General features: G+C 42.1%; 1 protein-coding gene across 1 annotated transcript in view; it reads right to left on the reverse strand.

Annotated features, from left to right (window-relative positions):
• Positions 1-24,049, reverse strand: part of LOC112068437 (syndetin-like) — a 54,750-nt gene that overhangs the window by 24,162 nt on the left and 6,539 nt on the right. The window contains exons 3-4 of the mRNA XM_070438155.1: positions 23,632-23,772; positions 163-295 (exon numbers count right to left, since the gene is read on the reverse strand). Of these exons, the coding sequence (XP_070294256.1) occupies positions 163-295; positions 23,632-23,766 (268 nt within the window). The 5' untranslated portion in view covers positions 23,767-23,772. The remainder of the gene's footprint in view (positions 1-162; positions 296-23,631; positions 23,773-24,049) is intronic.

Genomic DNA, 24,049 nt, shown 5'->3' on the forward strand with positions numbered 1-24,049 from the left:
ACTTTCAGACTTTTACTCAAGTAGGTTTTTACTAAGTGACTTTCACTTGAGTCATTTGCTATTAATATTAAGGCATCTTTACTCAAGTATGACAATTGGGAACTTTTTCCACCACTGAGGTAGGACATATTGAGTGGACAGATATTGGTGTGTCAGGCATACCTGTGGTGGGTGGGGCCTCTTCCTTGTCGTCCTCCTCATGCCACTGCATGGTCCGGTGGTAGCTGAGCATCACCTCCCACAATGCCTTGCACAGGTCGCTCAGGCAGGGGACATAGCTGTCTTGAGTGATGTGCTGTGGACCAGACGGGAGAGACAAATGTAAAAAAAGAGAAGGAGACACAGACAGCAAGATGGAGACAGACAGAGAGCAAGCCGGACGGACGGAGGGACAGACGGAGAGACAGACGGAGAGAGACAGACGGACAGAGAGCAAGCCGGACGGACGGAGGGACAGACGAAGAGAGACAGAACGGAGAGAGGACAGACGGACAGAGACAGACGGACGGACGGACGGACGGACGGACAGACAGACAGACAGACAGACAGACAGACAGACAGACAGACAGACAGACAGACAGACAGACAGACAGACAGACAGAACAGACAGACAGACAGACAGACAGACAGACAGACAGACAGAGAGACAGAGAGAGAGACGGACAAAGATAGAGAGATAGAGAGACGATGAGAGATACAGAGAGACGGAGAGATACGGAGAGACAGACAGAGAGACAGACAGACAGAGACAAACAGACACACAGACAAAGAGAGAGAGACAGAGAGAGATAGAGAGAGAGACAGACAGACAGATGAGAGAGACAGACAGAGACAGACAGAGACAGAGAAAGAGAGAGAGAGACAGAGACAGAGACAGAGAGAGACAGAGACAGAGAGAGAGAGACAGACAGACATTTTATTTGGATCTCTTTTAGTTCCCATTTGGACTAATCTTCCAAGAGTCCTTAAACATTAAAATACAATTTATAATACGAACACATTTTCACATATAACACACTATTACAAACATACATAATATACTAACATAATGACCCAATAAATACTCAAACTAAAAAATATTGACTCTTCATCTACTATAGTCCCACAACATTTCTATGTATTATATTTAAATCGTTTTAAAATAATGTTTAAATGTATATATTGAAAGGTTTCTGGTTTGCTCAGTTAATTTATTCAATTTCTTTATTGCTCTAAATCGAAATGTTCTTTTTTCTGTCTGGACAACACATAGATGGTGGACAATCTATTCCTAGTATTTACGGAATGTCTGTCTCTTACCAACTGAATACCGTTGTGAATAGAACTTGGCCGTTTTAAATGACGTATATTATGAAATAAAATAAGCATGTTTTTTTCAATTATCTTGTCGATTGATGACCAACCAAGAACACTGAGCATGACTGCAACAGAAGAACCATATCTCCACCTTAAAACAATCCTTGCTGCTTTGTTCTGTGCATTCTGCAGCCTCCTAACTTCACTTGATGATGCATTTCCCCAGACCACAGAACAGTAGTTCACCTGGCTCTCTATTAATGCTTGTGTTATTTGCTGAATAATTTTTCCTGGTAAATATTTAGCTATCCTTCTGATTATGCATGCGGTTTTAATATTTTTTTTTTTACATAGATGAGTTATTTGAGACGACCATGATAAGCAGTTGTCTAGCTGCACTCCCAATAGTTTAATTTCTGCCACTTCTTCAATTTGTACTCCTCCCATACTTAATTGTATCCCATGCTGTTTTGGCCTTTTCCTAGTGGAACAGACCAACATAACTTTGGTTTTCTTCGTGTTTAAAACAAGTTTGTTTTGGCAAACCCACTCCCTGATATTCTCCAAATCTCCTTGTAAAGCTTGCTATACCTGTTAAACCGATTGTCTTGCTGCCTAAATTGTAGTATAATCTGCAAATATAGTAGCTTGAGTTTCAGCTAAGGCATAGGGAAGGTCGTTGGTATATATTAAATAAAGAAGTGGCCCAAGGCAGCTGCCCTGCGGTATTCCACAGTTTAACACATGGGGGGAAGAAAATGAACCATTGATATAGGTGGACTGTTTCCTGTCAGTTAGATATGACTGTACCCAATTCAATGCTACCTCCTTAAAACCATAATGCATTAACTTTGTCAAAATTATTTAATGATCCACTAAATCAAATGCTGCACTGAAATCTAAAAATAGTACACCCACAAACCTGCCATTATCCATAGCATTGAGCCACTGGTCAGTCATGTCAACCAATGCAGTGGTAGTGGAAGACCATAACCTGTAGATTTACCATCAGCTAATGACTTCAATAGGTTTAACACCTCCTCCAATGACACCGTTTGCAGACTAAAAGAGCAGATCTTGTTGCTCATAATATGATCATCAATCCATTATACAATAGTTTGTTTGGAAGAATGTATGTTTACATTGTTGCTCAGTAATTACATTTTCTTTGTAAAGAAATCAGCAAAATGATTGGCAATATCAACTGGTTTTGTTATTATTCTCCCGTCAACCTCCACACTAGATGGGCATGATGAGATAGATGTACCAAGTAAGCCCTTAACTGTGTTCCATACCTTTTTAGAATCATTTTCACAATCAATAAAAGCATTGTTGTAAAATAACTTTTTTTCCCTTTCGATTCAATTTAACTGCATAATTACGTAATGTTCTATAATTCTGTTAATCAATTTATAATTTTGACTTGGCTGCTAAGACTTTGCCATATTTCTTTGAGAAAAAGCCTCACCCAGTTCATCATCAATCCATGGAGATGGACAGGCACCAACTGTACTCTTTCTTATAGGGGCATGATGGTCCATTAGCTCAGTCAGCAAATCAATAAAACATTCTGTAGTGTGATTTAAATCATCCTCTAGATAAATCAGCTCCCAGGGTACAGCAGCCAAATCATTTAGAAATAGCTCATGATTAAATGTTTAAAAATGTATCTTAACCACAATCCTAGGGGGTTTCTTTGGAACCTTGGTGTTCATGGTTATGGTCACAATATTACGGTCTGTTAAGCCCACTGGCATTGATCTGGCTTTTAAGCATTGCAATGGTATATTACAGAAGATCAGATCAATGCATGTGTCTGAACGATGACCCAACTTAATTGAAGATCTAGTAGTATCATTAACCATTTGTTTCAAACCACAGTTCTTGGCATATCTCATCAATTTTGTTCTATTCGAATTATTGTGATCCTTCCAATTTATATTAAAAATCACCCAAGATAAATACATCTCTGTTGCTATCTGTGGCCTGGTCAAACCCAGTCCCTAAGTCATCCATATAGGACACCTTAGAGCTAGGAGGTCTATACACACATCCTACCAATATGGGTGCCTGGTGAGGCAGATGTACCTGAGCCCATAGTGCCTCTATTTGACATACATTAAGGTCATCCCTTCTCTTAAAAGGTATATGATTCTGAATGTACAGTGCTACACCCCCACCATTCCTATTCCTGTCCCTTCTTCAGTTAAGGAACTATATCTATGATTCCTGTCCCTTCTCAGCAGACTATATCTATTGATTCCTGTCCCTTCTCAGCAGACTATATCTATGATTCCTGTCCCTCTCAGCAGACTATATTTCTAATTGATTCCTGTCCTCTGCAGCAGACTATATCTATGATTCCTGTCCCTTCTCAGCAGACTATATCTATGATTCCTGTCCCTTCTCAGCAGACTATATCTATGATTCCTGTCCCTTATCAGTAGACTATATCTATGATTCCTGTCCCTTCTCAGCAGACTATATCCATGAATGTTAATTTGCCCATCATTTACAGATGCATCTCAATGCGTTTCCGTCAAAGCCAAAATATGAATATTATTTATGTTGACCAAGTTAAAAACCTCATGTATTTTGCTAGGAAGACTACATACATTAACCTGAGCTATATGCAGCTCTTTCCTTATCAAGTGGAGATCAATAGAGCATGTATTCATTATAGTTGAAGTTGTCATGATACACTACAACACACAAACTCACATTTGAACATTACATTAAAATAGCCAGGGAGTTACTCTAGAGTCCTGATACAATTGCCCGTTGATATAAAGTTTATCCATCACCATGGAGACTCGTTGATTCAGGCAACGCTTTTCCTTCATGATGGGATATAGTTTTTTTCTCCTTTCATTGATCTCGGTGGGGAAGTGATCATTCATTCCAAAATCAGTGTTTCTGAGTTCTCTGCCCATGTTCTTCGTCATTTCCTTTTGCTTAAATTAGTCAAAACATGCAATAATAGCCCGTGGCCTATTTCCAGAGGCCTTACCTATTCTATGGACTCTAGAGAAAGTGGCATTACGCACAACATCAGTGGGCAGTTTTAGTTGAGTTGACAAAGTCTCGGACTGTGTCCTCACAGCCTCTGCTGTTGTCATTCTCCGGTATCCCTGAGAATATCAGATTGTTCCGCATTGATCAACACTGTACATCAAGCAAGGTTAATTTAAGTTGTTTTGTTCTCCCTTTGCACCACCTCCACCTTGCTATGAATAGAGTCTACAGTACCTTTCAGCGCCGTGTTCTCTTTCCTTAGATCATCAATCTGACGTTGGCTGAATTCTAGACTAGCACATAATGCATTGATGTCCTCTCGTAATATAACCAAGATATCAAGTTTGGCAAGCCTTTCATTAATGGATTTTAACAAGTCAACATCCATATCAGTAAACCTCTCCCCACACTCTTATTAGGGGATGGTTTGGTTCCATCGTTGATACCTATTGGCCAACCTGGTTTTGGTTTGGTTTGTTTTGTTGATTGGGTTGGTTGGTTGTCCTTAACTTCACTAGGGTAGGGGGCAGCATTCGGAATTTTGGAAGAAAAGCGTGCCCAAATTAAACTGCCTGCTACTCATGCCCAGAAGATAGGATATGCATATAATTAGTAGATTGGGATAGAAAACACTCTAAAGTTTCCAAAACTGTTAAAATAATGTCTGTGAGTATAACAGAACTGATATGGCAGGCGAAAACCCGAGGAAAATCCAACCAGGAAGTACTATTATTTTGAAAGGCTGTTTTTCCATTGTAAGCCTATCCACCATTCAAAGACTTCGGACCCAGTTCACAAGCTCTGTGGCTTCCTCAACATGTGACCAGTCTTTAGGCATTGTTTCAGGCTTTTACTCTGACAAATGAGGGAGATACAGCACTTTCAATCAGTGGCCAGTGGAAATTTCCATTCATCAGCCATGCATCTGATCGTGAACGCGCCTTTCTTGTTTCTCCTTTCCTATTGACGAAGCTTTTGTCCGGTTGAAATATGATTGATTATTTGTGACAAAAACAACCGGAGGATTGATTTTAAACATCGTTTGGCATGTTTCTACTAACTTTTATTGTACTTTTTTAAAACTTTTTGTCTGGAATTAGTGCACGCGCCTTCTGCATTCGGATTACTGGACAAAACGCGCAAACAAAAAGGAGGTTTTTGGTCATAAAGAGGGACATTATCAAACAAAACAAACATTTATTGTCTAACATGGAGACCTGGGAGTGCCACCAGATGAAGATCATCAAAGGTAAGTGATTCATTTTAATGCTATTTCTGACTTTTGTGACACTCTTCTTGTTTGGAAAATGGCTGTATGGGTTTCTGTGGCTAGGAGCTGACCTAACATAATCGCAAAGTGTGCTTTCGCCGCAAAGTATTTTTGAAATCTGACTCAGCGGTTGCATTAAGGAGAAGTTTATCTAGAAGATAACATGGTGAACACACCTCAATAAAGATGGAACAGCTGACTGTCGTTGCAGAAGATAACATGGTGAACACACCTCAATAAAGACAACGAAGGAACAGCTGACTGTCGTCGCAGAAGATCACATGGTGAACACACCTCAATAAAGACAACGATGGAACAGCTGACTGTCGTCGCAGAAGATAACATGGTGAACACACCTCAATAACGATGGAACAGCTGACTGTCGTGGCAGAAGATAACATGGTGAACACACCTCAATAACGATGGAACAGCTGACTGTCGTGGCAGAAGATCACATGGGGCTGTATGTGTTACGGTACGCCTGATGCAACAAGACAGACGCTTATCTTCAAACGGTCTTGCAGCCAGAGAGACAGAACCGTGTGTTCCCTCACTGACCCACAGACACCGACAGCTCAGTAATGAGCCTGAAACCATTACAACGATCACAATGTCTAACACTAATGAATTCCCTGTGCCTGACTGACCGAACGTAAACAAAAACAACATTTCCATAAATGTATGTCTATTGCACATAGACCTTTATTAGGCCCTTCAAAACATTACCCGCCTCTCGTGGGCCATTTTCAGGCACAAAGCAATGTAGTAATACTTTACATATTGGCCTATGTAAATGATGTGGAGGGATGGAGAGACGGCAGTTCTAATAGCGCATATCAAAATGATTATATACACTACCAGTCAAAACGTTTGGACACACATACCCATTCAAGGGTTTTTCTTTATTTTTATTAATTTCTACATTGTAGAATAATAGTGAAGACATCAAAACTATGAAATAACACATATGGAATCATGTAGTAACCAAAAAAGTACTAAACAAAATCTAAACATATTTTATATTTGGGATTCTTCAAAGCAGTCACCCTTTGCCTTGATGACAGCTTTGCACACTCTTGGCATTCTCTCAACCAGCTTCATGAGGTAGTCACCTGGAATGTTAACAGGTGTGCCTTGTTAAAAGTGCATTTGTGGAATTTCTTTCCGTGAGACCCCCCCCAATTTTTTTTATTTAACTAGGCAAGTCAGTTAAGAACAAATTCTTATTTACAATGACAGGGGCAGAACGACAGATTTTTACCTTGTCAGCTCGGGGATTCGATCTAGCAACCTTTTGTTTACTGGCTCAACGCTCTAACCACTAGGCTGCCTGCCGCCCCGCCAATCAGTTGTGTTGTGACAAGGTAGGGGTGGTATACAGAAGTTAGCCTTATGTGGTAAAATTCCATGTCCATATTATGGCAAGAACAGCTCAAATAAGCAAAGAGAAACAACAGTCCATCATTACTCTAAGACATGAAGGTCAGTCAATACAGAAAATGTAAAGAACTTTTAAAGTTTCTTCAAGTGCAGTCGTAAAAACCATCAAGCGCTGTGATGAAACTGGCTCTCATGAGGACCGCCACAGGAAAGGAAGACCCAGAGTTACCTCTGCTGCAGAGGATAAGTTCATTAGAGTTACCAGCCTCAGAAATTGCAGCCTAAATAAATGCTTCACAGAGTTCAAGTAATAGACACATCTCAACATCAACTGTTCAGGAGAGACTGTGTGAATCAGGCCTTCATGGTCGAATTGCTGCAAAGAAACCACTACTAAAGGACACCAATAAGAATAAGAGACTTGCTTGGGCCAAGAAACACAAGCAATGGACATCTGTCCTTTGGTCTGAGTCCAAATAGTAAAGATAAAGAAAAACCCTTGAATGAGTAGGTGTGTCCAAACTGTTGACTGGTACTGTATATATTATACAGAAGTCATGATGACAGTTGGAGCATTTTTGGGGTTTCTCAACTTCATTCAAAACAGGTAAAAGTTCAAAACAGCACTCCACGGAAAGGGCAAATGAGTGGAGTTAGGATTTGGCCAACCTCCACAGACTCTAGCATCGTTTAACTCTCCACGGCTGGCGTTAGAGGCATGCCCCGTCAAACCCAGCGGTGCACAGAACTCTGAGGCCACATACCTCACGGCCTGACACAGACCAAGGGCATTTCTAGAGACATGGTTTTCAACACCATCAGAGACTAAAGATTCATCATTGCATTCTAAAAAGGTTCTGGAGACAGCAGAGCTTGTTCTCACCGGAAGCCCAGATGCCATTTGTTTTAAACATAGCACGTGTGTGCGTGCAAGCGCCCATGCGTGTGTGTGTGTGTGTGTGTGTGTGTGTGTGTGTGTGTGTGTGTGTGTGTGTGTGTGTGTGAGAACTGTTCCCTCTACCAAGCAGGTGTAAATTATGGACAGTGAGCCACGCACACAGGGTTTCTGCGGGGAAACGGTGCATAGCAACACGGACCCCGGCTGTGGACAAGCTAACAGGAGCGAAGGGTTCCAGATCAATTTATGTATTGCAGCCGTCTCTCTTTCCCCTCTCAAAGTTTACCGCCAGCCTGTAAATTAGAGGATGCCAGGGTTCAGGCTGCCAGACCCCCTCGGCTGCCAAATCTTTTCTCCAAGCGCGCCTGGGTGAGACCTTTGAGGAGAAAATTCATGATCACAAATAGCGAGTCGAGTGAATGATCTCATTCAGTGACCTCCCGTCTCTAAAATAGCATGACATGGCATCACGAGTGTTGCATAGCTCCAAAGCTAATGGGTAACAAGGATCACTAATGCCCAAACGAGAGTAAGAGTTGTAGTGGTTTTGATTAACATTGGCCAGTTCATGTGTATGACTATTTATGTTTGTATTACACAAACATCACAATAAAGGAGCAACTTTCTTCCCATGTGGTGTTCTATATTTTGCAATATCCACATGGTGCAAATTAAAGGTGGCCATGTCATAGAGCCCACGGCATCCAACATAAAGCAGTTACAGGAAAGAAGTTGGTTAAATGTCAAACAATTACAGAGAGCCCGAGGGGAATGTAATAGGAACATTCCAGAATAATAATAGAACCTTCTATTGTTTTAGTACCTTTTGCTGGGTGTGGTAGAAATTAATCATCAAGCTCAGTCTGGAGAGAGAACACTAGCACTTAGCGAGTCAAAAGTACTCTGTAGGGCAGTGGTTCCCAACTCCAGTCCTCCAGTCCTCCCAACAGCACACATTTGTGTTGTACCCCTGGACAAAGTCACATGATTCAACTTGTCAAGGGCTTGATGATTAGTTGACAAGTAGAATCAGGTGTGCTTGTCCGGGACCACAACAAAAATATGTATTGTAGCTTTTCCACAGCCATAGGGAATAGGGTGGCATTTAGGATGCACTCCTACAGTACTTCCCCCACGTCAGGATACTCATTAGCCATGACTTACTCGGTTGGTAAAACACCTCACATTAACATTCAACAACAGTCCCTGGAACAATTAGCGTAGTTAAGCACATTCAGACAAGGCTGCTGAACTGTAGTCCTCCTGAAGTGTAGAATAAACAATAATTCACCCCGAATCTCCTCAAATACCACCTGCAATTCTTCAGATTGGAAAATGATTTTCGGGTTGACACAGACACTGGTTTCATGGGAAAACCGGTCACATGACTATGTCTCACACATTGACTTTAAAAGTCACCTGTACAGTATAAAACAAACCCTGGCCTGGATTCCTCTACCCATATAACCCATGGTGTATTCATTTGCGCACACTGTAGGAAAACGTTTTTCATTGAAAACAAGCATTTTTCTTATTGGACTGGTTTAATTAACTTAGCTCCTACCGTTTCCGTTTACAAGCCCAGTATGGCATCATAGGATGCAATCAGTCAGTGTTATCGCTGTCTGTCCCCTCGGGAGTCTAATGGAGGAACAGGACCAGCATCCTGGAACCATCACGCCTTTCTTCTCACACACACGCACACACACACACACACTGCTGATTGCAAGAACCATTTCATCTCAGCCCCTCCCACGTCTTTCTAATACCACCGTAACAAGTGACTGATGCATCAAGCATTCCTTTACTGTGGGATGTTATGAGAATGTTGCTATTATTGGGGAGTATCATGGGTAAATGCAAGGAAAATGCAATATTCCAGTGTAAATTGTTTCCCTTTCCCATCCAACCCCAGTGGCTACCTGTGAACAGTGTTAAATTAGTGATCCACATCCAAGCGGACAATCAATGGTCCAGCCCTGCCATTTGATGGTGATGCTCTCCTGCTACGGTAGGAAATATCACACCACGTTGCCAGGCAACTGGGACTAATTGGCAGGAGAAAGGGGCCTCAGGGGCTCTGTGATCTATAGTAGGTCTGATAAGAAGAAATCACCTCCCTGGATTCTTCAGGGGGCACGGCCTGACTCCTTCCAAGCCTCCCCTCAGCCGAGCAAGTGCCAGGGGGACACACGGACAGGGACACACACAGACTCTACCCCTGCTCAGGGTAAGGTCATAGCTGGGTGTTTTCTCTCTGATCAAAGTGGCTCCTCAACACCTCCATAGGGCAGGTTGGATCTCAGACTTCAGAGGGTTTGATGTATGGAGAGACATCCCGATTACTCCATATGATACATAGTGGATCTATTTCAGGAAAAGGGTTTTTTAGAGGATGGATGCAGTGTATGCCTACGCTCAGCAGCATAGGGACTCATCTGACAGAGAGCTGCGTAGGGGTGGGGGGGGGCATGGTTTTTAGCCAATACACTTCCATTTTCATATGTAATCCTAGTGCTTTCCGCAAAACTGCAGGGGATTAAAAAAACAGCACCCTGCCTGCTAGCAATCTGCAGATCTGCCGAGCCAGAAAAGCACAACACGGTGCCTTCCTCCTCCATCAAAGTGCAGCTAGACTCCCAAAGCAGTGGCGACACTGGCCACTACAACTTCCCACACCTCGGGCAAGGTACCAGGATGATTCACTCCGAAACCAAACTTCGTCAGAAGTTTTCAGACCTGGAATGTGGACTAATGTTGAGATGATTTCACGTCCCAATACTGTGCGTGTCTTCAGGACAAGTCTCAACGTCCTTGAGTGGCCCAGCCAGAGCCCAGACTTGAACCCGATCGAACATCTCTGGAGAGATCTGAAAATAGCTGTGCAGCGATGCTCCCCATCCAAACTGACAGAGCTTGAGGGGATCTGAAGAGAAGACTGGGAGAAACTCCCTAAATACAGGTGTGCCAAGCTTGTAGCGTCATACCCAAGAAGACGAGGCTGTGATCGATCACTGCCAAAGGGGCTTCAACAAAGTACTGAGTAAAGGGTCTGAATACTTATGTATATGTGATATCAGTTTCTTATTTTTAATACATTTGCAAAAAATTCTAAAAAAACAGTTTTTTCTTTGTCATTATGGGGTATTGTATGTAAATTGATGAGGGGGAAAAAATATTTAATCCATTTTAAAATAGGGCTGTAATGTAACAAAATGTGAAAAGAGTTAAGTGGTCTGAATACTTTCTGAATGCACAGTATGGGTGTCTGAGCTGAATGTCTGCATAATCAAATAACAATCTGGAATTCTGAAGTAACGCTTCTGATAAAAACTAAAAAACGAATAGGTCGTCAACCCTTAACCAGGAAAGACACGCATGCATGTTGATGACATCATGGAAAAATCCAAAGAAATCAGCCAACACCTCAGAAAAACAATTGTAGACCTCCACAAGTCTGGTTCATCCTTGGGAGCAATTTCCAAACGCCTGAAGGTACCACGTTCATCTGTACAAACATAGTATGCAAGCATAAACACCATGGGACCATGCAGCAGTCATACCGCTCAGGAAGGAGACGCGTTCTGTCTCCTAGAGATGAACGTACTTTGGTGCGAAAAGTGCAAATCAATCCCAGAACAGCAAAGGACCTTGTGAAGATTCTGGAGGAAACAGGTACAAAAGTATCTATATCCACAGTAAAACGAGTCCTATATCGACATAACCTGAAAGGCCGCTCAGCACGGAAGAAGCACTGCTCCAAAGCCTCCATAAAAAGCCAGACTACGGTTTGCAACTGCACATGGGGACAAAGATCATACTTTTTGGAGAAATGTCCTCTGGTCTGATGAAACAAAAATAGAACTGTTTGGCCATAATGCCAATCGTTAGGTTTGGAGGAAAGAGGGAAACTTTGCAAGCCGAAGAACACCATCCAACCGTGAAGCACGGAGGTGGCAGCATCATGTTGTGGGGGTGCTTTGCTGCAGGAGGGACTGGTGCACTTCACAAAATAGATGGCATCATGAGGGAGGACAATTATGTGGATATATTGAAGAAACATCTCAAGACATCAGTCAGGAAGTTAAAGCTTGGTCACAAATGGGTCTTCCAAATGGACAATGACCCCAAGCATACTTCCAAAGTTGTGGCAAAATGGCTTAAGGACAACAAAGTCAAGGTATTGGAGTTGCCATCACAAAGCCCTGACCTCAATCCTATAGAAAATTTGTGGGCAGAACTGAAAAAGCCTGTGTGAGCAAGGAGGCCTTCAAACCTGGCTCAGTTACACCAGCCCTGTCAGGAGGAATGGCCCAAAATTCACCCAACTTATTGTGGGAAGCTTGTGGAAGGCTACCTGAAACGTTTGACCCAAGTTAAACCATTTAAAAGCAATGCTACCAAATACTAATTAAGTGTATGTAAACTTCTGACCCACTGGGAATGTGATGAAATAAATAAAAGCTGAAATAATTATCTCTACTATTATTCTGACATTTCACATTCTTAAAATAAAGTGGCGATCCTAACTGACCTAAGACAGGGAATCTTTACTAGGATTAAATGTCAGGAATTGAGAAAAACTGAGTTTAAATGTATTTGGCTAAGGTGTACGTAAACTTCCGACTTCAACTGTATGTACTGAGCTTGTCTGATGCTTTAAGCACGCTGTTTGATTTAAAAAAATGAAGATACAAATGACTCAAGAGGGAGCCAGAGATCAAGATAACCTAACCAGAAGGGAAAAATACTGTTCCCGACCCCCCCCCCGCTGCTGCCTTCACAGATTCTGTTGTTACGCTCCTCAAGTTGCCAGTAATAGGATACTCCAGGGGTCGGCACATCGTTTCATTTGGAAAGCCAACTTGTTACCATTTCTACCGATCTGCGTGTCAGTTATGATTTTCATGGAACAGTTTAATTTAATTGATTATAGTCTTTGTATCTCCAAATCATTGTCATGAGGTTCTATCTAAAAGAAAATGATAGAAATCTAAAAGTAACTTATATTGCAAACTATGTAAAAACAGCCTACATAAAGTCAACAAATAAAAACATGGCAGCCTGCAGGTAGAAAATATACTGAGAAAAATACTGTAAATATCCTATTAATCACATTGAAGACAGGCCAGCCATCCATAGCCAATGAACTTGAAACATTGTATCAACTATAAACTATGTCGGGACTGAAGCTAGCACTAGAAAACTTGCAACATTGTATAAAATAGTATGGGCCTTCAGAGTTTCCTGTGCCAGTGAGCTCGGGACAGACACAGCTATAGGTGCAAGGGATAGGAAGTAAATCAGGGATTTTATGATGTTTCCACTGGATCAGAGCATTACATTTTTCGTGTGGTTACCGAAAGGGATAGAGCTGGAAATATATTGAGGAACTATTGTCATTCTTAAAAAGTCTTAGTTTACTGGCTGTTTGAAGTGAAGAAAAAAATACTTTGAGAAGCTCCACAGCTCATTAGTGGTGGTGAGTTAAGACAATCAGAAATACTATCAGACATCTCCAAATGGACAGACCTACATTTGCACACAGGCCAGGTAGCCACGGTCTACGTCTATATGAGTAGGCCGAATCAGATGCATGTCCTTACTCAATATTGACACGAAAACTCCAAACAAAATGTATAAATTCCCAAAACTCAAAAATGGAAAGAAATAAACTCAAATGTATTTCTCACAAGTGTAGCATAAATTGTGAGCTGTGCAAATAACGACAATAAGAACACTAAATAACAATAATAATAATAAATTGAATGCATTAACAGATATTATCGTAACCAAAAAAACACTGTAGATTACAAATGATGGGAATGAATGGTAAATATAGGTTACTACTGGTGATATACGTAGGTTACTACTGGTGGTATACGTAGGTTACTACTGGTGATATACGTAGGTTACTACTGGTGATATACGTAGGTTACTACTGGTGAATATACGTAGGTTTACTACTGGTGATATACGTAGGTTACTACTGGTGATATACGTAGGTTACTACTGGTGATAATACGTAGGTTACTACTGTGATATACGTAGGTATACTCGTTGGATATACGTGGTTACTACTGGTGATATACGTAGGTTACTACTGGTGATATACGTAGGTTACTACTGTGATATACGTAGGTTACTACTGGTGATATACGTAGGTTACTACTGGTGATATACGTAGGTTACTACTGGTGGATATACGTAGGTTACTACTGGTGATATACGTAGGTTACTACTGGTGATATACGTAGGTTTACTACTGGTGATATACGTAGGTTACTACTGGTGATATACGTAGGTTACTACTGGTGGATATACGTAGGTTACTACTGGTGATATATGTAGGTTACTACTGGTGATATACGTAGGTTACTACTGGTGATATACGTGGTTACTACTGGTGATATACGTAGGTTACTACTGTGATATACGTAGGTTACTACTGGTGTATACGTAGGTTACTACTGGTGATATATGTAGGTTATTACTGGTGATATATGTAGGTTACTACTGGTGATATCGTAGGTTACTACTGGTGAATATGTATTTACACTGGTGATATACGTAGGTTACTACTGGTGTATATGTAGGTTACATACTGTGATATATGTAGGTTACTACTGGTGATATACGTAGGTTACTACTGGTGATATATGTAGGTTACTACTGGGTGATAACGTAGGTTACTACTGGTGATATACGTAGGTTACTACTGGTGATTACTAGTCTAGGTTATTGTAGGTTACTACTGGTGATATACGTAGGTTACTACTGGTGATATATGTAGGTTACTACTGGTGATATACGTAGGTTACTACTGGTGATATATGTAGTGGGGAATTGATAGACACTAACAATCAAAAGGCAAGCAATTCACACAGTGAAGTTATGAAACTATGAATGTGCACAAAATGGCAGGAGATTCTGGAGAGAGACATGCCTTGTGCATTCTAGCCACACTCCTTTAGGACCGTGACATCCCCACAGCCTCCTAAATGGATTAGCCCACTGAGACAGGCGTGAATCAGACAAGTATCGTGTGCCACAAAAAAATATATACATATTTGAGACTGCTCATTTAAAAAAAAATCTTGGTCGACCAACAGCCTATCGACCAAACAATCAACCAGTCGACTAAATGGGGTTAGCCCTAACACACTCCTTTAGGAGGTTAAAGATACAGCAAATAGGTCTGGCAATACAGTCTGCTACCATTCTCAGTAGTTTCCCAACAAGGTTGTCTATACTAGTTTTCCCAACAATCCCACACTAACTTGACCAAATTCAAAACAAAATTCAAAACAACGATCATTCACTTTCAATACTACATGTTTTATACTAAAATATGATGCCTCAATGTTCAATATTGTCATTTCACTTCTGAGTTCTTCCACTTTACTTGTGAAATAGTCATTGAAATTATTGGCAACCCTTCACTTTCAATATTACATTTTTTAAACTAAAATATGATGGCCCACTGCTGTTATAAATCACCCATCAACTTCATTAAACTATGGAGATGAACTGTGTTTTCTGCCCATATCATTTAAGGTAGTCCAAAGTCTTTTCCCATTGTGTTTTATGTCATTCATCTTGGTTTGGGAATTACATTTCTAGTTTTTTTGTTAAGTTTAGGTCAAAACATTTCTCAATTGACAGTACGTCAACCAATCAGCTGAGCATCCTGACTTGATTACCACCTCTTTTGCATCATTTCTTTGAACCATACAGTTTCTCAATTCATCATCAATCCATGGGGCTCTAACAGTTCTCACAGTTAGTTTCTTAACAGGTGCATGCTTGTCAACAATTGACATGAATACTTTTACAAATACTTCCAGTGCTGCATAGATTCACCTCATACACATTAGACCAACATCATTAAAAAAAAAATATTTTTACAAGTGTCCTAGGAAAACACTCACAAACTTTTACAGATGCACAATCGAGAGCATCCTGTCGGGCTGTATCACCGCCTGGTACAGCAACTGGTCCGCCCACAACCGTAAGGCTCTCCAGAGGGTAGTGAGGTCTGCACAACGCATCACTGGGGGCAAACTACCTGCCCTCCAGGACACCTACACCACCCGATGTCACAGGAAGGCCATAAAGATCATCAAGGACAACAACCACACGAGCCACTACCTGTTCACCCCGCTATCATCCAGAAGGCGAGGTCAGTACAGGTGCATCAAGCTGGGACCGAGAGACTGAAAAACAGCTTCTATCTCAAGGCCATCAGACTGTTAAACAGCCACCACTAACATTGACTGGCTGCTGCCAACATACTGACTCAACTCCAGCTCACTTTAGTAATGGAAATTGATGGAAATTAATCAAAAATGTATCACTAGCCACTTTAAACAATGCCACTTAATATAATGTATATGTATATACTGTACTCTATATCATCTACTGCATCTTGCCATCTTTATGTAATACATGTATCACTAGCCACTTTAAACTATGCCACTTTTATAGGTGTTTACATACCCTATATTACTCATCTCATATGTATAGACTGTACACTATACCATCTACTGCATTTTGCCTATGCCGTTCTGTACCATCACTCATTCATATATCTTTATGTACATAATCTTTATCCCTTTACACTTGTGTGTATAAGGTAGTAGTTGTGAAATTGTTAGGTTAGATTACTCGTTGGTTATTACGGCATTGTCGGAACTAGAAGCACAAGCATTTCGCTACACTCGCATTAACATCTGCTAACCATGTGTATGTGACAAATAAAATTTGATTTGACATTTTGGATGATCTTTTAAACAACTTTAGGGCCAACCTTTGGCACTTTGGCTTTCCTTGTTATTGCCACAATGTTATGGTCACTACAGCCAATGGGAACTGATATTACTTTGGAGCAAAGCTCTGCAGCATTAGTGAAGATCGGATCAATACAAGTGGATGTCACAGTTCCAACACTATTGGTTTACACTCTAGTTGGTTCAGTGATAACTTGGGTCATGTTACAGGCATTAGTCACAGTTAGAAGCTTCCTCTTGAGAGGACAGCTCGTTGCTAACCAGTCAATGGTCAGGTCACCCAGAAAATAAAACTCTTAACATCACACACACGATCATGCATTGCACACAGTATCCAAATACTGACAGTGAGCAGCGCCCCAAGAGGCTTCAGATGAGGCAGGGGAACCTGCAACCACAACAATATTTGACATGAGACCCTCTCTAAGATTTACAGTAACATGGTTCTGAACATATACTGCAACACCTCCCCTATAGGCATGATGAAAGGTCTAGTCCTATTTGCCTTTGGCGCAGCAGAGTAAACTTAGGACTGGAGCGACACGTTACACTTGACAGGGTTTCTCTGGTGGCTGTCAGATCAAATTGTGAATGCACGGTTGTCTGGCAGAATGCTTAAGCCCTGAGGTGGGGAGCCCCCAAACCAGGCTAATGGCCTGCAGTAAATACCAGGAGAGGTTGTTGAGAAAGCGATGTCGCTAAGACAGAAATACTTGCTGTGTCATTTACCAAAACAACTCCTCTGAAAACAAAAAATGATGATACTTTATTCTCAAACACCCCAAACCATCAGCCAATTGTGTCCTTCCCTGTCCTGAGACTGTCAAGGAGGGTACACTATTGAACATTATATGGAGACCTTATATTATGCGCAGCGTGGGTGACCATATGTGGCAGCGTGGCACAGCAGTAATGTCCAGTGTACCAAGCATGTCCAGCAGGGACACAAGCATGTCAAACAAGGACACAAGCATGTCCAGCAGGGACACAAGCATGTCCAGCAGGGACACAAGCATGTCCAGCAGGGACACAAGCATGTCCAGCAGGGACACAAGCTGTCAGCAGGGACACAAGCATGTTATCCCAGCCCCTTTATCACTGTCAGCCACCATGCCTCTCATTCTCAGCTTTACCATTGATTACAGTATAGAAGGCTACATGCAGAGTGAGCAACTGTCTTTTCATTGCTCTCCTTCACACGACAGTAAGTGTTTATGAGCATTGCCGCTCTTTCTCCCACATCTCTCTTCCTCTATCATGAGGAATTAAAAGTTCCCTCCAGTAGCGTATAAGGAAATGTTCCTCAGACTGCATAGCCTACCTACCAGAGCACAATATCAACCCATCTGGTGTTACCACGGTGATGAGTGTAGTGCAGACCTACTGTATCTGGCACATTTTTACAAATATGAACTATTGAAAGCCTGGCTAACAGTATTGTGGCGAGACCTATTTGGCATACAGAGGTTGAAATGTAGAAGTTATGAGCTGCAATGGGTGAGCAGTACAGTCTGTTTAATCTGAGATTAATTCATTACTATTTTCTGCAAAGAAATGATTTGAATGTCTTTATTTTAATTCAGAGGGAAAATCTACCTTTGATTCAGTTCTAGCACAAAGAAATATAAACTCAGAGTTCTATAGAAGCTCTATAAATGAAAGGAAGTATATGAAACTTCCAGAAGTGACTAGAGGAAGCAAGAAATAAATCTCGACTTTGAGCGTCCAAGCCTGGAAATCTGGGATCATTGATGCAAATGAAAGCAGACGTCACAACAAACAGTTGTTTATTGATGCTGTTACACAAGATGGACATTTTCTATCACAGCTGGAGGGAGACGAGGGGTTCTGTGTGTTCTCAGAAAGGATCAGTTTCACTAAATAATGAAGAAAACACAAAACACAGGGAGAGAGAGACTCAGCCTAGTCATATACTTCAGTGGTGCCTCATATGAAAGCTGATATGAACGCTGAAAGGCCATGGAAGGTTCACCTCCACTATGGGTCTCACTAAAGAGCCAGTACTTCACATGAACAATGGACCATGTAAATAACTCACAGTGTCCAGTCAAAATGATCATATTACACAATCAAGATACTGATTGTTATCAGTGAGTGAATCCTGGGGCGATAGAATGGTGATGTACTTTATGATGTAATCAACAAGAGATTATCCTTATGTGGCCTAACTGGTTTAGAGGTAATGAAGGTATAGGTTTGAATCCGGCCTACTGCCCTTTCATACAACCTCTGTCTTTCCCCACTGTCATCCCCTCTCACTATCTGTCCAATAAAAATCATACAATCTAAGAGTGAGTACCTTTCAGCTCTGCTGTGGCTCTGACGGTTGCTGTGGTACTGATGGTCATTTGACAGTATGGTGTTGTTTTAGAGTATGTTAGTGCTGTATTATTAATCTATTAGAGTCAGATCAGTGAGTCAGGGACAGGGTTTGCATGCATCCCCAATGGCACCCTATTCCCTTTATAGTGCCCTACTTTTGATCAAGGCCCATAGAGCAAAAAAATATGTTTATGTGGTGCAATTTGGGACTCAGCCATGGAGTCCAGGACAGACACAGAGAGAGACCGAGACAGAGAGAGAGAGAGACACAGAGAGAGAGACAGAAAGAGACAGAGAGAGCGAGACAGAAAGAGACAGAGAGCGAGACAGAAAGAGACAGAGAGAAAGAGACAGAGAGAAAGAGACAGAGAGAAAGAGACAGAGAGAAAGAGACAGAAAAGAGAGAGAAGCGAGAGAGACAGAGCGAGAGACAGAGATCAAGAGACAGAGAAGAGAGAGACAGAAAGAGACAAGAGAAAAGAGACAGAGAGAAAGAGACAGAGAGAGAGACAGAGAAAAAGAGACAGAGAGAGAGACAGAGAGAGAGACAGAGGAAGACAGAGAGAAGACAGAAGAGAGACAGAAAAGAGACAGAGAGACAAGTAAAGCATAAAGCTTACATCACCATATATCATCGCCCTGGGCACAGACAGCAGAAAGAGAGGCAGAGAGCAGGAGAGAAGACAGAGAAGAGCGAGAGACGAAGCGGCGAGACAGAGAAGCAGAGAGAAGGGGAAGAGAAGCGAGAGAAGAAGAAGAAGAGACCAGAGAGAGAGGAAAGATAAGAGAGAGAGAGAGAAAAGCAAGAAGAGAATGTGCAGAGACAGACGAACAGAAGCGAAGGAGAACCAGAGAGTGGAAGACGAGAACAGAAGAGAAAGAAGCAAGAGAGAGCGACGAGAAAGCGAGAGACAGAGAGCAACAGAGAGCGACGAGACAGAGAGCAAGAAACAGAGACAGAGAGAGAGAGCAGAGAAGAGAGACAGAGAGAAGAGAGACGAGAAGACAGAAGAGACAAGACAGAGAGCAGGAAGAGAAAAACACGAGACGAGAGCGACAGAGAACAGAGAGAAAAGACAGTAGCGACAGATATAGAGAAAGAGAGAAGAGCAAGAGAATAGCAGAGAAGACGAGAAAGAGAGAGACAGAGAGAAATTGCTTGGCAATGTTAACAACATGTTGTCCCAGCCAATAAAGCCCTGAATTGAATAAGAAAGAAGAGAACAGGGGGAACAGAGAGAGAGAGAAAAGAAAGAAGAGAGGGACAAGGGGGGAAGGGGGGGGAAAGAGACAGAAAGCGAGAGACAGGAGAGCGGAAAGAACAGGAGACGAAGAGGACAAGGATCGAGAGCGAAGAAACGAGAGAGGAGAGAAACAGAGAGGCGCGACAGAGACGAGGACAGAGAGAGATTATAATGTACAATCTTCACAATATGATCAGACCTTTCTGCTACCTCAGATCCCATGACTTGGTTCAAAGTTCAGGACAATAGTGATGGCATTCCATACTGTCCTGTGTATATTTTATGACATACCACACAGGGGAGGGACACAGAGTGAGGAAGACCAGAGTCCCCAAACTGTCTCTTCTGAAGTTTTGTAGGCTTAGTACACGACGACTGGTCACAAGACTCACCTAATTGAGCAGTCATCAACCCCCCCCAGAAACAAAACTTAAATAGTTAAAGAGAAAAACCTACAGTTGAAGTCTGAAGTTACATAACACCTAGCCAAATAATTTAAACTCAATTATCACACTCCCGACATTAACTCTAAAACATCCTGCTGCATTAGCTACCACTATTTAAAATGTGAAATGTCAGAATAATAGTAGAGAGAATGATTTATTCCAGCTTTAATTTCTTTCATCACATTCCCAGTATCAGAAGTTAACACACTCAATTAGTATTTGGTAGCATTGCTATAAATTGCTTAACTTGGGTCAAACATTTCAGGTAGCCTTCCACAAGCTTCCCACAATAAGTTGGGTGAATTTTGGCCCAATTCCTCCTGACAGAGCTAGTGTAACTGAGTCAGGTTTTGTAGGCCTCCTTGCTCGCACACACGCTTTTCCAGTTCTGCCCACACATTTTCTATAGGATTGAGGTCAGGGCTTTGTGATGGCCACTCCAAAACCTTGACTTTGTTGTCCTTAAGCCACTTATTTGTCCTTAAGCAACTTTGGAAGTATGCTTAGGGTCATTGTCCATTTGGAAGACCCACAGGTACTACACATTTATCTCATACCCTCACACTTGTTTAGATAAGGGTTGATCTATTTATTCTTGAATGAGCGCGAAACACTCAGAAGATGAAAGCACCAAAACATTTCTCAAAGCAGCTTTCCTCCGTCCTTCCCTGTTCTTAAAGGAACACGGATAGTCTTTTTCCATTTTCTTTTAAAGCAGTGGAACTGCTGCCAAAGTTAAACAAAGATTATATCTTCCTTAAAAGCTGTTTCCAGTCACTGAATGTGGAGCGATGGAGAGAGAGAGAACACCCTATCTGGCTTCATGTGTCATCAGAGGCACAGCCTGTCTGCGAGCTTCATCTTCATCAGGTTCGAGCTTCAGTGATGAACATACGCGAGGCTAGCTGACGCATACTGTAGCTCTCCATCCAATCCATCACGCAGCCAAATGCTAACATGACACATCCCATCAATCCAAAGTCGGCGCGTCTGAGAAATCGCCCATAATCAGCATACTGTGCATCCAACTTCAGACTAATCTGGCGAGTCACTGCTAGATAGGCAAATTGGGGACATAGGTGAGAGGCATGGCCCTTTCCGGTTCTTTCGTATCTTATGGTTCATAAGAGCATTGGAGAAATGACTCTCCCTACCTTCCCCGAATCCTCCTCCTTTCCTTCCCAGGATTCCTTCTCCCTTCCTACCCGGAATCCTTCTCTCCCTGCCTACCCAGAATCCTTCTCTCCCTTCCTACCCAGAATCCTTCTCTCCCTTCCTACCCAGAATCCTTCTCTCCCTTCCTACCCAGAATCCTTCTCTCCCTGCCTACCCAGAATCCTTCTCTCCCTGCCTACCCAGAATCTTTCTCTCCCTTCCTAGCCCGAATTGCTAAACATTACAGATCCCATAGGGCCTAACAGTTAACCAAATTATTCTGCTAAGTCATTAAGAAGTTATTTCTACTTAGGAGACTCATCTAGAAGTTTTGTTTCCATACTTGTGAGACAAATTTAAACTATGCAGTGTAACTTGTACTCCTTGTAGATTAGAAGATAGAATATAGTTTTAAAGAACATTGAACCAGAAGGAGGTTTCTGGCACAGGAGGGAATGATATTTAGATATTTTTCTCCTCAGAAACACCATTAAGAAATGCCCTAGGCCTTCAACCTGCCTTGACTTTGCCTCCGAACCACATTTATGGTGCTTCTCCCCATAGGAGTCCCAGTTCTCATACAAACCACAGCTGCTTCTATGCCATCTAGTGGCCAAGGTATTAAAAAAACTGACACAGTGGGGAGTACCAGCGTCCGCTTCCATTGAGGGGAGTGACAGCATCAGCTTCCATTGAGCACATCTTCTCTTCTGTTTGATTCCCCCACGCAAATGTGTCAGCAGCCAGGTAATAAAAGGCTCAGGAAGAAAAGACAACTCACTCGGTAGGATTGTGATGCATGGCCCTGCTGATTGCAGGCGCTTTATATGAGCATGCAAATGTGATTTGCGGGGTCTGGATACGGCCGAGGCTCTGGGTCTGTGCAGAGAGAGCGAGGGAGCGTTTGGCCCAATAAAAGCACCACCGCCACTCAGGAGCTACTTTTCAAAAGAGCCCATTCGTCGTCCACTTAAATAAGATTAATTATCTCATAGAAAAAGATCTACGATTGAAAATGCCTCTTCCCGGACTGAGAAAATGAAAGTCTCATTCTCTTCATCTCTCTCTCTCCATCTCATTCAGGAGGATAGAGTGATAAGTGCCATCTCTCATGAAGACAGAAGGGCATTTTCTGCTTGGCTAGAGAACAATATGAGCGTTCAGGGAGTCGTGTGTCTGTCTGAGTGTTTATCAAGTTAACAGAGTAGCAGGGATTTCTACCGGTGTGGCCTAATCCTTTAAGCTCTTTAATAAACAACTAAATATATAGTCATTCCTCAGTGGGCATCTAGCCAAGCTTATAAGATCTTCTCCAAGTCTGTACTCTACCACAGATTAAAGCTGTCTTTTTTTACTTTACCAGACATTGTACCAGACAGATGGCTCATTAAAGATACAGTATTAATGGTCACCTACATAATAGAGACAGACGTCTTCGTCCTGATCCCCTGAATGTCAAACGAGGATATCCTTTCTTTGTGTTAATGGGACAAGAACAGGACAAACGCTGGCCCCAATCATAGCCTGGCCAGGTAGACACATGGTGATCAAAAACTCCTGGCCCTACACAAAACATAACACTTAAACCCTAGGTTGGCCATGCTAAGAAGACACAAACCCTAGGTAAGGTCACGGTTGGCCTTGCTAAGCGGACACAAACCCTAGGTAAGGTCACGGTTGGCCTTGCTAAGCGGACACAAACCCTAGGTAAGGTCTTGGTTGGCCTTGCTAAGACACAAACCCTAGGTAAGGTCTTGGTTGGCGACAGGAGAAGGTAGCTCGCTAGCATCCTTACCGTGCAGAGATCTTTGTACTGCATCTTCTGAAACTTGGTGTCGGCGTTGCCAGCACAGAGCTCCACGTATCCCAGAACCACCTGGAACACAGTGTTGTGGATGGCCTGGGTGAAGTGCATGTGGAGCTGGTCCATGGCCGTCTATGGAGAGAGGAGACACAGGGACCCAGATTATTACGAGGGACGGATAGCGTCGTAAGACCCTTTTGAAGTGCAGTTGGAGATGTCCATGGCCTAACGAAATTCAATCATTAACGTTAAGAAAAAAAAAATCCACACAATTCAAGTCACAGTGCAGTTACCACAAAACTACTACTAACAGGTTCCAATAATCATCATAAAGGGATCATTTTTTACAAATAGACCTACTTAACACAACAATGCTGTTACGTTAGTAAGCGGGAATATGCATCTTTCA

This window comes from Salvelinus sp. IW2-2015, unplaced genomic scaffold (genome assembly GCF_002910315.2).
Source record: "Salvelinus sp. IW2-2015 unplaced genomic scaffold, ASM291031v2 Un_scaffold515, whole genome shotgun sequence".
In the NCBI taxonomy this organism is placed as follows: Eukaryota; Metazoa; Chordata; class Actinopteri; order Salmoniformes; family Salmonidae; genus Salvelinus; species Salvelinus sp. IW2-2015.